Below are 13,898 nucleotides of genomic sequence, written 5' to 3'. Positions count from 1 at the left end.
ACCCTCTGAAATAATGCAGGTTAATGGTATTCAATGTCTTGCACAACGAAGAAAAAATTTACGTTTGGAATTTCTTCACTTGCTTTGGAAACAATAATTAGCTATTAACCCTGCCCCATATCTGTCGCTTTCAACGTCGAGGTACACACGCCACCATCATCCTAATTCTCTGACGCCGTATTTAGCTCGAACAGATTTATTCGTTTTAATTTTTCCCTCGCACAGTAACGGACTGGAATGATTCTTTATTGCCTTTCGCCACACTTTGATGTTTCCTAACTTTGTTATTACTGTTTTGTTTGCCATTTTACCCACCCTGCTTGGACCTGTACAAGGTTTGCAGTATTGAACAAAGAAAGAAAGAAATAAGGAAAGAAAGAATGAAAGAAAGTAAGAAAGGAAGGAAGAAAGAAAGAAGGAAAGAAAGAAAGAAAGAAAGAAAGAAAGAAAGAAAGAAAGAAAGAAAGAAAGAAAGGAAGAAAGAAGGAAAGGAAGAAGGAAAGAAAGGAAGAAAGAAACAAAGGAAGAAAGAAAGAGAGAAAGAAACGAAGAAAGAAATAAAGAAAGAAAGAAAGAAATAAAGAAAGAAATAAAGAAAGAAAGAGAGAAAGAAAGAAAGAAAGAAAGAAAGAAAGAAAGAAAGAAAGAAAGAAAGAAAGAAAGAAAGAAAGAAAGAAAGAAAGAAAGAAAGAAAGAAACGAAGAAACAAAGAAAGAAAGAAAGAAACAAAGAAAGAAACAAAGAAAGAGAGAGAGAAACGAAGAAAGAAACAAAGAAAGAGAGAAAGAAACGAAGAAAGAAACAAAGAAAGAGAGAAAGAAACGAAGAAAGAAAGGAAGAAAGAAAGAAAGAAAGAAAGAAAGAAAGAAAGAAAGAAAGAAAGAAAGAAAGAAAGAAAGAAAGAAAGAAAGAAAGAAAGAAAGAAAGAAAGAAAGAAAGAAGGAAGGAAGGAAGGAAGGAAGGAAAGAAAGAAAGAAAGAAAGAAAGAAAGAAAGAAAGAAAGAAAGAAAGAAAGAAAGAAAGAAAGAAAGAAAGAAAGAAAGAAAGAAAGAAAGAAAGAAAGAAAGAAAGAAAGAAAGAAAGAAAGAAAGAAAATAACAGTGCGAAAAAACCGTAAGTAACGATAAGAGAAAATTACGTATGAAGAGCGTCTATTTCACATCTGGAGAAGTAATAGCGCGACAACGCATTGCGAGAATTCAAAGAAAAATTTAACTAAAGCTAGTATTGTGTGCAAGCCTTCTGTAGCATTAGCGCCCCAGGCCGGCAGAATTATCCGCCATCCCCCGAACCATTCACGGAAGACGAGGCCGTGCTCTGGCAACAGCTATGAACCAATCCTATGTTATCCTACACAAACTACACTCCATACTCTACCCTAACATAGGCCCAAACTGTAATGAATACTCTTCCCTATACCATATACTGCCTGGGCGAGCCAACTCAACTCGGCAGTCCCCCTATTCCCAATTCGAAACCTGCCCAATTCCGGACCCTGTCCAATTGGTAGGTGTGCTGCCCAGCACTAGCCTGGATGACCAGTGCAAGCTGGTAGACAGGGCCAGGCCGACGGCAACCGCTGCAGGAGCCCTAGACTGAGGGCCCCTCCCGGATGGGGCAAACTTCTTTATTAAACCTAATAAATTTTTTTTTATCATGATCATCTTCGAACAGCACACATATCAGTCTGTAGAAAATTAACAACGAAAAAAATCCGTCAGAATTAATGCGCCTTCTTGCAGACTATTTTTGTTATTTTCTTGCATAGTTATACTTTGCTTATATCGTGAACTGGCGCGACCCGTAAATGTCATAGCAATGCTGCCTTATGGGGCACATAATACCTACTCAAAAACAGGAATACATACCAGCTACAAGTATTCCAGGTGAAGCTGAAGGCCGTATGAACAGAAGCAAAATGTTCAATTGTCGCTGATTAGTAGTATAGCAAGAAATTTGACATTAACATGTTAATCATTACGATGACCGGTCATGAGGTGCAGCAACGCATGATTCTCATATTTTTTATGAACTATGTAGAGCGGAGTGATAGCTAAACAACGTAGAAATTAAAATTCATACCAACTGGAAAGCCTCCAGCTGAACCTGTAGGCCGCGCAAAGTAATAACGAAACGCTCAGACGACACACGAGACCAAAGCACAACCACGTTTTGTTGCGGCCTGTCAGCTAGACAAGCAAAACATAATAAGACTGCGGTAGATTTTTAACAAAATTCACACTTCATGCGGCGTTACCAGATAATGCACGACAGTCACAAAGACAGAGCGCGAAGTTGTACGAGAGTTTTATCGTTAAACTGACAACGTCCAACCGATTCCAAAGTTTTGCAGCATTTATACGAAGAACATGCATTTACATATTGCACACGAGTTGGGTGCAACCAGAGGCACCTCTCCTGAATATAATCTGTACGCGAGTACTACAGATGCTTTTTTTTTTTTTAAGTGAATGCCGCAAGTCTGGCACTCATTTCCTTTTTTGTAAGACACTTTATGAGCGTTAATAGAAACATTTCCTCGTTTGTTAGTAACAAAACAAGGAAATCATCACTTAGAAATCGAGGCCAATGTTAGGGCAAATATTTTCCAATTGCTGGCTATCTTCGGTTTTATAGAAAAGTTTTTGTCCACGTGACGTCAGCAAAGACGCTTTTAATCTAATATTTAAATTAGTAATGTCGCTGTTTAACAACAATATACTATGCGGTACTTTCCATATATTTATATCGATAAAAGATGGACAAAGAGCTTCCATACCTGAAGTCACCAGTGTGCTTGGCGCTAAAATGTAAGAAGAGAGAAATGTGGGGTATACATTATTTGTATTTAGGAGTTCGGCTGGTTATCATGCCCATTTTCTGAAGAATAGGAATCTCTAGCAATGTGCTGGTTTTCTTTTAGGAACTGGCAAGGGCTGTCAAGATGCACTGACGCTTTCATGTATCGGTGGTTATTTATCTAGAGGCTAATATATGGCGTTAAAATGAACACCGTGTGATCTACCGGTGAGTACTGGGTAACGCATTGTCTTGAGCAGCGAGGGTAGGGAAATTTTGGTTGTCAAGGAGCATCTCGCGGTATTAGTCGGTCTAACACTTACACTTGCCTTTCCCGCGCTGCTGTTCTGAACACTACAACGAATGCAAGCGCGTCGCAGAATTACCTGAGTGCATTAATGAAGTGATGAAAAGAAAAGCGTTGCGGTACTCCACACGCCGCATCGCTTTCCCTCAGCTCCTTACTGCACGCTCGAGTAAAACTATCACAGTCGTGATGAAGGTCAACTAAATAGATTCTGGTGTTTTATGAATTTAGAAATCTCTAAACCTAGCTGAACAAAATATCTGACAAATATTGCAATAGATTTGCAGTGGCCTTCAGAACTGTTTCAGTTACGCTATTTTCCTGCGTAGTTTAATTCCTCAAAAATGAAGCCAAGCAGCCAATAAAAACGTTAAGACATCGAAGTTTTCTTACCTATCCATGCTGTGCCGAGCCCTGGGTAACCTTGAACAACGAAAGTAGAAAAAATGCAATCAAATTCTCAATAACAGCGAATTCCGCCCCGCGAAGTAGGTTCCCTCGCGTTGCATTGAGGTTGGTTTTGAAACGCAGTGAGGCAAAGTCAATGCTGCTTTAATGCGCTTCCAAAATGAAGGTGTACTCATTTAAATCGATAGCTACAGGTCCTGACGGTAAGCAGTGCAGCCCCACTATAATGTGGTGGAGCAGTAATTGCACGCAGTATAAAAAGGTGAATTACACATAGTAGCATGTCCAAGAATAATACATAAACAAATACGTTTATGCCTTACTTTCAGCCATTATGACCAGTCGGGCAGGATCCTACAACTGCTGCGGAGTAACCGTGACGCCACAGCGTCAACCCTATATGTCTTCTTCTTTGTCTCTTTCGAGGACAGTCCGGAAGGAAGAGGTAGAACGAGAGCCTGTGAGACTCAACGTGCTAGTCTAGTAGAAATAAGATGTATATATAGAATGACAGAGAAAGCTTCCGCTTAGGGAACATGTCTCGTGTGTAGCGTGAATTATAACAAAGAAAAAGAACAGTAAAATAAAAATTTCATCAAAATGTCATTGGCGACAGTGGATTAACGCGTGAAAAAAAAAAACACTCAAGTTTCAACTGGACGAGTTTTTTTCCTGTTTGGATCTGCACCAAACACTGGCCAATCCCCCACATTGGGTGCGTGCCGTCATTTTTGAGGCAATAACAACAACAACTCAAACCTACTCAAGCCTGCGCCGGACAGGACAGCCAAATCGCGTGAGAATAAGTAAGTTCTGTGAGCCATAGATCTTGCAGACCGCACATCCAACTCAAACGCACCACTGCAGTGTGTCCCCGATGCGACGAAGGCGTTGAACTTAGTCGCGCTTTGCGATGTGGGTAGGCAAAAAAAGTGCGTTATTAGGTGATTCAGTACAGCCGCACGCATCGCACACTGTATTGAGATCTTTCTTCTTGGTGTGGCGCGCACCATACACTAGCAACCGCCACGTCAACTCTCCATTCCCACATTCATAGGGAGGTACGTACGTAAGTGCACAACCACATTGAGATACTGTTGCAATACATTCCGAGACACATCGAAACCCGCATTCACCCCAGTCTGAGAAGAGGTAGTAATAGCAGTACCGTAGCTACACGATTTTCAAGATATTAGTATAAATGTCACGAAATAGGTATTAGGTTCAAAGAAATGGCTGGGCTGATAAGAAAACCTTGAACTCTTCGTTACGCCTTGGCTTGGACGTCCCAGCCTTACTTTTCTTCTTTTTCTCTTAATTCGACCATTCGCTCATTTGTCGCTTCGCCTGAACACCCTGCGTTGGACGTGCACGCGCAGCCGCATTGCTATCGCGCCCTGCGCTCGAGCATCGGCCGTCAGCAACGGAAGCACTCAGCCTGCCGTAGCCTCTGTTGGGGAGCGTCGTTCTGACCTTCGACGTACCACATGGCTTCGACCAGTACCGGTGAGTAACGGCCCCATACACGCCTCACCTTGCTCAGCGACGCAGTCTGCTCACCCAGCGCCTAATTTACGGAGTGTGGTTGCTAGCATCGCTCTCTTGATTGCAGAAATAAGCCCGTCACAGGTTTGGATCCATTGTCCATTGGCAGGTTTGGATTGCATTGTCTGAACAAGTGTCAATTTCTGGGTGTTGGGGGGAAGGGGGGGATGGCGCTTTGTCAGGCATCTCACTGCCTTTTCGCCATTCTCCCAGACATTTGTACCTGTCTAAATAAACTTCTTATATCTTAATTAAGCTTGTGACGTATGTGTTTGTACTTGGCATTCATTACATGTGCTTTCGTAGGAATGCAGAATTTCGGCAGCATTGGGCGCCTGTACCGGAAGGGCGGATTAGAAAGCTGACTTGGAAGCGGCAGGGAACTGTCCCATTCGAGCGAGAAATTTTCCCTTTGAGAGCCACATTGGATTCCATTTCTCTCAACGAATAATGTTCAAGGAATACGTCGTGCATGCTGGGCGCACTTACGGGTGGGAGGGGGGGGGGGGGGGGCGGGGGGGGGGTTCCCTTTCTGGACTGAGCTTAAGCATAAAAGTCATTTTTTTTTTTTACGATATCCACGCTGAAAGAACAGTACGAAAAGCATGTCGCTTCCTTCTTTATCCATTTCACTTTTCCTAACTAAAATCGTTGATTTGTGTCCTTCCGGCACGAATTGAACGCGTAGAGTTATTCACGTCTGGTACTTCTTTGCCGGTGGGAGGAGTTTCCGGAGTTAGTAGGGCCATTTTTTGCCTACACTGACTACACTAGTGTAGCCAGTGTATCATGATTTCATGATACACTTGCTACACTAGTGTAGCCAGTGTGGGTAAAAAAAATGGCCCTACTTACAATCGGGGACAAAAGTTATTGGACTACGCGGTTCGTAAACAAAGCCGATAGCTCTATTAGCTAACAGCTGGAGACCACACTTGTGGAGATCAAAGAACAGGATTCTGACTTACACCTCCACGAGCGTGGTCTCCAGCTGATGGCTAATAATAGAAATATCGGCTCCGTGTACGGAACACGTGGCCCTGAGACTTTTTGTCCAGAGACTGTACACTGTGCGTCACCTTTGTGTAGAGCACTCGAGCAGCGCCAACAAATTAGTAAAAGCTGAAATTCGACAGCAGCCGACCGCTTTCAGGCAAAGGTCAACTTCTCGCCTGGCTGCTGGGTTTATGCTGCTCTACCGCCGTGCAAACATTGCCTCAAGAACCCAAGAGCTGGAGCGTCGCTTTGTTTCGAGGGCAATGCTCTGCTCTAGCGCTCTACATAAGGTGGACGTACACACTGTACGTAGCCGATCGACGAATGCCGGAATACGCACATGCTCCTAGCTTCTGGAAAGTGGATGAAGAAGTTTATTATTTCTGGGAGTGGTATAAGCAGGTTTAACTTTCCGAATCAACACGTGGCCTATGGTGAAGGCCATAAAGGAGGGTCCCGGATTAATTTAGACCAGCTGGAGCTCTTTAAAGTGGGCTGACGTCACACACAACGCGGGTGTTTTTGCATTTCGCCTCCATTGAAATGCGGCCGCCGCACTCTGTATTCTATACCGCAACCTTGTGCACAGCAGCCGAACTCCAAAGCAACTGAGCCACCGCGGTGGCTTTTTCTTTTTTCTGTCTTGTTGTTTTCCTACTGCTGGCTGCGGAAACCAAGTTTTGTTCGCGTACAGTGGGCAGCTTATGATCTGTTCAGGTATGGCTGTGCAGAGCACTTACCAGCTGGGAAAATGCGTTCTTAGGTAAGGAGTGTCGGCGCAGAGTACATGGTAAACTGCTTTTCTGCCGTCAGGTATGTCCTGGCATGCAACCATGGCGAAAAACAATATTCGAGCTGATGTATTACCATTTTCTTTTTAGCTGACGACCAGTATTACCAGCAGCAGCAGCAGCAGCCCGTCCCACCGTACGCAGGATGGGATGGTAAGAACGGGCATCTACAACACATCGCCCTACTCCTCCGTTCCGCGCCAGACTACGCATGGAAAAAAAAAGATAATGATGATGACAATGATAAGCCCGTTTTGCAACAGGGTCCCGGTTTATAAAATTTAGCCTTTCATTTCTTTAATAAAGCTTTTCTCTTTTACTCCCCGTGTTTCCCTTCGTTGTTCAGGTGCACTGTGAACATAAATATGCCTATATGGGAGTGAAAAAGGGACTAAGCTGTCCTCTAGCGCACTTCCTTCTATATAGAGAGTGAGCCAGAGGACAGCTTTACTCCCTCTTTAGTCCTTTCTCTTTGGAGTGTATTTTGCCTCTTGCCTAGTTCCCTTTAATTATGCATCGTTTGCTTTTGCAACACTACCATGCCATTATTCCAGATTACCTGTAGTTTAATCTACTGCCTGCGCCATCTTGGACTGCGCAAACTTGTAATGCCTGTTTACCCAGCTATCATTTTTTCTTTCATAATTTACGAAACATAGAAAACAGCGCAGTGCATAACGTTGCAATAAGCCAACGTACCTATAACAATGGGTTAACTATCTCATTTTCGTTGCTTAATACTTATCGTTTCATGTTGCAGCTGCTCAGCCCGATCCCTACTATTATCAAGAAGGTAAGTAGCTCATTGTTTTCTTTCCCTCCGAGCTGGGAACATCTCCGTTCACTAGAAAAACCTAGACTGACGGCAGTGTTTTGAATGCCGAAAAAAAAATAAGGCGGTCACTCCAATAATAATGTTTCGTGTTTGTCTCTTTAATATTCGAATAACTAAAACAAAATCCAGAGTACAGTGAGTCGGTTACATGGCGCCTGTTATCAAATATGGAACGCTGCTTTTCGGCATGTACAACCGCTGCCTGGAAATTTTAGGCAGCAACGAACACAAGACTCCGTGTTAGCTTGTACAAATGCATATACTACTCTAGACGAGCGGTAGCTTCAAAGATAGTCTTGTAGGGTTGCTACAAATGAATTTTACAAAACACTAAGCTGCTCACTTGTCTCCGGCCCGTAGAGACAGAAAAAGGAGGAGGAAAAGTCAGGGTGCATTGTACAGCGGTACATGGAACATGTATGCATGGGTGGATGCGTACATTGGGGTATCGGCGCATGAATGCATAGGTATACGGCAATGTGCACCGCGCCATTTTAGGTTGCATGGGGCTCGGCTCATAGTCAACGCAAAATGACTACTTTCTTAACTTTGCTGCTGGAAATCCCAGCCTTTGGCTGAATCAAATTTTTTTTAACGGCCGGATTTTAGTTACATCGGGTTTCAAGAAGTTCGAAATGCTCTTTTTTTCTGTATTGGATAAAGCACTAGCACATTTGTCTAAAACCTTATTAGCAGTTAATAATTTTTTAACAATCAAGCCGAAATAACCGCGTCGAAAACATTTCCCTCCTAAATTAATGTCCCAGCTTTATTTGGGATCCACTTAGACGGGCCTTGGTAATGACTGACAGGCTACTGCACATTAAACGGCAGGTTCCTTTCCTTCTTTCTGGTGGTGATCCTGGAAACCAAATGAAGCACATTTGAACACGGGGAACTCTGCAAAAAAAAGCGTTTAATGATTGAGTAATTTTAGCATATCACCGAATGCACAGGGTGCTCAAAATAGGCTTCAGAGATTTCTTAAAATTAAGCAGTGAGTGGTTCGTAAAATTCGCATTTGCATTAAGCTCTGCGGCCAGGAGGGCACGCAGTGAGATAATTGAACCATCAGGCACCTAATTAGCTAAAGTATACTAACTTTCTAGCCACTGCAGCTAGTGTGAATGTGTATACTAGAAACATAGAGGCGGTGGAATTTCTAGGCCCCTCCATTCGGTGGAATTCTTGTAGAAGACCCGTATTCCGAGAAACCCGCCCCCAGAGTTTCGACAGATTTTGAGTACTTACGCACGCAAGGCGGTGGCAATCGACGCTAAACTCTCCCTAGTGCGGGGCGACTGTTGCTCGGAGCATTTCTTCCATTTCGATAGCGGAAAGTGAAAGGGAAACAGTTTGCGGCTTCACCGATCGCTCTACGCCGTTGGCAGACGAAACGCCGCGTTTCGCTTGGAGGAGTTTCGCGCCGAGGGGAGTTCTACCAAACCCAATGGTATGGGAATACGATTGCCTCTTAGTTTCCAATATAGACATGACCGCTTAATTCATTCACTAAAATGTTCATTAATTTTTTTTACTTTATTAGATAACTGAAGGTTACGATTACTATCGCACTTGGTGTCTCGCTGACCGCATAACGTATATGCAGAGGCGGATTACCTCTCAGCACCTAATTTTACGACATCTCCAAGGCCTAATTTTCAATATTAATTGTTTTATTTAATTATATGGCTGAAGGTTGAAATTATTATCGCCATTTGTGTCTCACTAGACGCATAACTTATGTGCAAAGGTGGATTTCACATACCTCTCAGCACCTAATTTTATGACATCTGTAAAGCCTATTTTTGAACACCCTGTACAAAAAGTATTGGTAAGCTTTCCGTGTTACCTTAATCCTATGTATGGTCCTTAATCCATGGCTGAAAAAACAAGGTAATAAATATCTGAACTCTACAAAAATATTTGCAGGCTACCCAAGCTACGCGGGCTACCCAGGCTACTCGGGCTACCCAGGCTACGCAGATCAAGGTTACGCCGGAGTTCCAGGCTCTGCGGCAGACCAGCAGTACTATGGGTACTACGGGTACTATGGTGGTAAGAATTACGGCGTGGTTCGACGTCGACGTCTTGATAACTTGAGAACAGATGCGATTTATTTCGAATAATTTTGAGCATGAACTATTTGACGCACTTTTCTAATCAAACAGAAAGATAATCTATTGGGTATTATAAAAATTCTGAATAATCGCACAACTCTACTCAACAATACTCCAGAACAGAATGCAAAAAGCGCACTTGCACCGATTTTTGTTTTCCAGATTACGCCGCACCGGAAGCACCTCCCGTGACGCGTAAGCTTACGCTAACGTTTAACTTTATAGCAGGTTTTCGTCAGCGGTAGTAGGTTCTAACTGCAGGATGCACCGGTACGTGTGCCCTGGAATTGTTAGAAAACTTTTTTTCGAAAGCTATTATTCATTCATTCGTTCATTCGTTAGTTTTTCGTTCATTAATTAGGTAAAGAGTTCTTTAAACCCCTTCATTGACTAACGCTTTGGCCAGACGACAAATCCTCTAGTGGAAACATGGAAAGAGCCCTGAGGCTTTCCCCTCCCTTGATCACTTCGTGAGAGCCAGATAAATAGTTTATTCCTTTATTAATTTATTTATTTATTTCTCTCTCTCTCTTTCTCTCTCTCTCTTTCTTTCTTTATCTCTTTCTTTCACCTTTTCTTTCTTCCTTCCTTTCTTCCTTTTTTCTTTCTTTCTTTCTTCAACTGACCATTGCTCTAAATCTCTTTCCAATCACAATGTGTCTACGCTAACGTCCTCATTTCTTTTTCTAATGCTATGGCTCCTACCATGGCTTTTTGTTTCCTACTCAGCCGACGCGAGCAAGGCGTCAGCGTTACTGCTTGGTAAGTTTACCTGCCATCTTGTACTGCGCCCGCTGTGATTTGTTTCCTAATTCTTTCGATCGAACATGCACCTGCGTTCCACTGGTTAATCTTTGGGGCCACAGTTTAAAAGGTGCGGATCAATTGCCTATAAAGGTAAGGTTAATAATTAAGCACAGTTATGTAGAAGAATAAGAATGGGGTGGAGCGCATATGACAGGTTCTCTCAGATCATGAATGGTAGCTTACCAATATCCCTGAAGAGAAAAGTATACAACAGCTGTATCCTACCGGTACTCACCTATGGGGCAGAAACGTGGAGGCTAACAAAGAGGGTTCAGCTTAAGTTAAGAACAACGCAGCGAGCTATGGAAAGGAAAATGATAGGTGTAACGTTAAGAGATCGGAAGAGGGCGGAGTGGGTGAGGGAACAAACGCGGGTTAATGACATCTTAGTTGAAATCAAGAGGAAGAAATGGGCTTGGGCATGGCATGTAATGATGATGATGATGATGATGATGTACCCTCGTCTATGTCCGTCGTCTCCCAGCGCTGCATATAACATGATGACAGCAGCATACTAGTTAATCAGCAACATACCACACTGTTACACAATGTACACTTACCACAACAGGTGCTACGCATAACGACCCGATCAACGATCAAATGAGTCAACTATTAAGCGCTAACCGCATGAGGCGGTAATTCCCAGCGACGCACGACGCGATGTCTCCGCTCGGGGAGCTGGCAGCCGCTTAACCACGGTCGCTCATTGTGTCGCTCACTTTCAGGGTTCGAAGAAAATTTCGCCCGTCGCCCAGAAGCAGCTCGCGAGACTAGCCAATGGTAGAAGGCTCTGCAATTACGTAACTACCGATCTAGCTATTTTGCTAGCAAAGTTTTTCTAGCGTGATTCCAGCGAAGCTGCTGCCGACGCTCGCTTCGTCATGAGCGGACTATAGAAGAGGCGTTGTCATGAGCCATGCATCGAAACAACTGAGTAGAAGCCTTGGTAGGAGTAGTGAAACAGTAAAGGCTGTCGTGATGTATACGTCTATTTTATCACTAGTTTCAACACCACAAAATGTAGTTCGGCATCACTGCGCTGTGTCCTTTTTTTCACGCGGGGTTGAAGCAATGGCGACTCGGCTACAATCACTGATCGTCGAGTGTCGTCCTTTCCTCTGGACGTAGCAGCGGCAGCGGGAGGCGTCTACAGCCGTCATCATCCTATGTCGCGTCGCGAGAAACACGCCTCATGCGGCTACTGCTTAAAGTCGCCATCAAAATGTACTGCATTTTATTACAAACAATACAGTTTGCGTTCCTGTTCTGCTTCCAGCACCTGAGAAAGCAAGAGAGTAAGCATCAACGTATATATCTATGTATACATATATATCTCCCTCTAACGTATCCAACGTAGTACATGCGTCTGCTCCCTCCCTCTTCCTCTCAGGTCACGGAGTGCGTGCATGGAGTGGGCCTCCCTCTGCCTGATGTTCTTTCTGACCAGCATATGCATAGCAGCGGCGGCTCTCCTTATTTTGTCCATCGGTGAGCATGTGTTTGCATTTCGCTGTATAAACGCGAAAGCACTCTGCTTCTAAAAACGGCTGCGTTTGTGAGAAGCTACTACTTGCGGCCAACAGTGCCGCCTTGAAGACGAGGAAAATTGCGGTAGCTATGCTAGCAGTGCAACTTGTCTGGCCAGGTCGAAGTAAGCCAAACCACCTCCTTATCACTTCATAATTGTGTACATCCGGGGTCAAAAGCTTATGCGGGCCACCCAAGTTCCGAGGAGGAGGAGGATAAACTTTATTTTCGTCGACAAATCTAGCTAACGGTGTGGGGTTATAGCCCCATCAAGTGGCCATGAGCCCGTGGCGTTCGGCGACTTCTAGGGCTCTTGTCACAACCCGGATATGTGTGTCCTAGTCGGAACTGAGCAATGCGGCCTCCCACTGGTCTGGATTCGAGAGCTGCAAACTTCGAGGAAGGTAGTCCCGACGGCAAGCCCAGAGTATGCGGGATAGAGTGGCATGTTGCCCACATAGTTGACAGGAAGAGGAGTAGACCTCAGGGTATATGCGGGCATATATCGCGGGGTTGGGGAAGGTGTTCGGTTGCAGTTGCCTCCACGCAACTTCTTGGGGTTTGGTGAGAGGACTATGTGCGGTGGGGGGGGGGGGGGGGGGGGGATATAGAAGTCTACCTAAGCGGAAGTGCATGGTTATGTCATGAAATGTAATCATACGACCTCTCGCCGTCCGCAGGACGGGCGAGACAGCATCCCGGTCGACGAATCCTCGGGCATAGTTGTGGGCCGCCCCGTTCCCTGGATGGGATGAGTGCGCAGAGACCCAGATCAATTTGATCGGGCGGAGTTGGAGTTTGGTGGAGTGGAGGAGAGAGAGGGTGGCAGGGGAGACCTGGCCTTTGGCGAAATTACTAATCGCAGATTTAGGGTCGCTGAAGATGGTTTCTGCAGAGGTGGAGACCATCGCCAAGGCTATGGCCGCCTCCTCGGCCTCTTCAGGCGATCTGACGGGAATGGAGCACGCAACCAGCGGCCGTCCACAGTAGTTTACAACCGCGAGCGAAAAAGCTTCGCGGTCGGGGTATTCGGCGGCGTCGACATAGACTGCTGTTCGATCTGTTAAATACTTTTTGTGCAGAGACTTAGCCTTGCCCTTGCGTCGAGCGACACGATTCTTTGGGTGCATATTTTTAGGAAGAGGGGTAACGATAAGGGTATGGTGCGGAAGCTGGGCCCTGTCGGCTGCGGTTGTTTCGAAGCGTATTCCAAGCTTGTCGAGTATGTGACGTCCCGTGGAGGTGTGGGTGAGACGCTCGCACTGAGAAGTAAAATGAGCTTCCGAGAGCTCCGTCACAGTGTTGTAGACCCCTAATGCCAGTAGTTTATACGGGGGGTCCGGTGGGGGAGATGAAGAGCCGCCTTGTATGCCTGTCGAATAAGGCAGTCAACGCGGTCCCATTCCTGGCAGCTAAGGTAGAGGTAAGGGAGGGTATATGTGAGGCGACTGATAAACGCCTGAACAAGACCGAAATAAAAATCTGTTATTATTGGCCACAGCATAGCATCAGAAACAGACATGCAGCCAGCACCTACACACACACACACACACACACATACATACATACATACACACACACACACACACATACATACATACATACGCCGCCGCGGTGGCTCAGCGGTTATGGTGCTCGGCTGCTGACCCAAAAGACGCGGGTTCAATCCCGGCCGCGGCGGCTAGAATTTCTTTGGAGGAGAAATTCTAGAGGCCCGTGTACTGTGCGATGTCAGTGCACGTTAAAGAACCCCAGGTGGTCGA

General features: G+C 44.9%; 1 protein-coding gene across 2 annotated transcripts; it reads left to right on the top strand.

Moving 5' to 3' along the window:
* Positions 1–3,707: 3,707 nt before the first annotated feature.
* LOC149340786 (uncharacterized) lies at positions 3,708–12,045 on the top strand. Of its 2 annotated transcripts, XM_089551345.1 has the most exons (5): positions 3,708–5,020; positions 6,937–6,999; positions 7,607–7,639; positions 9,614–9,739; positions 11,999–12,045. In XM_089551345.1, exons 1-5 carry the CDS (start codon positions 5,002–5,004, stop codon positions 12,037–12,039), a joined length of 282 nt encoding a protein of 93 aa, XP_089407471.1. In that variant the 5' UTR covers positions 3,708–5,001; the 3' UTR covers positions 12,040–12,045. The 2 variants fall into 2 exon arrangements, with proteins under 2 accessions (XP_089407471.1, XP_089407470.1); XM_089551344.1 differs by lacking the exon at positions 11,999–12,045 and having other exon boundaries at positions 9,614–10,095.
* Positions 12,046–13,898: the final 1,853 nt, after the last annotated feature.

This window comes from Amblyomma mixtum, chromosome 6 (assembly GCF_055824585.1).
Source record: "Amblyomma mixtum isolate Tamu chromosome 6, ASM5582458v1, whole genome shotgun sequence".
Classification (NCBI taxonomy): domain Eukaryota; kingdom Metazoa; phylum Arthropoda; class Arachnida; order Ixodida; family Ixodidae; genus Amblyomma; species Amblyomma mixtum.
Note: the sequence above shows the minus strand (reverse complement) of the source record. Positions and strands in the feature narration are given on the sequence as shown.

Excerpts from the sequence above, each read along its gene's own strand:
- LOC149340786 (XM_089551344.1), top strand. Across the intron at positions 7,000-7,606 it reads ACCGTACGCAGGATGGGATG|CTGCTCAGCCCGATCCCTAC; the intron begins GTAAGAACGGGC and ends TTCATGTTGCAG. Across the intron at positions 7,640-9,613 it reads TCCCTACTATTATCAAGAAG|GCTACCCAAGCTACGCGGGC; the intron begins GTAAGTAGCTCA and ends AAATATTTGCAG.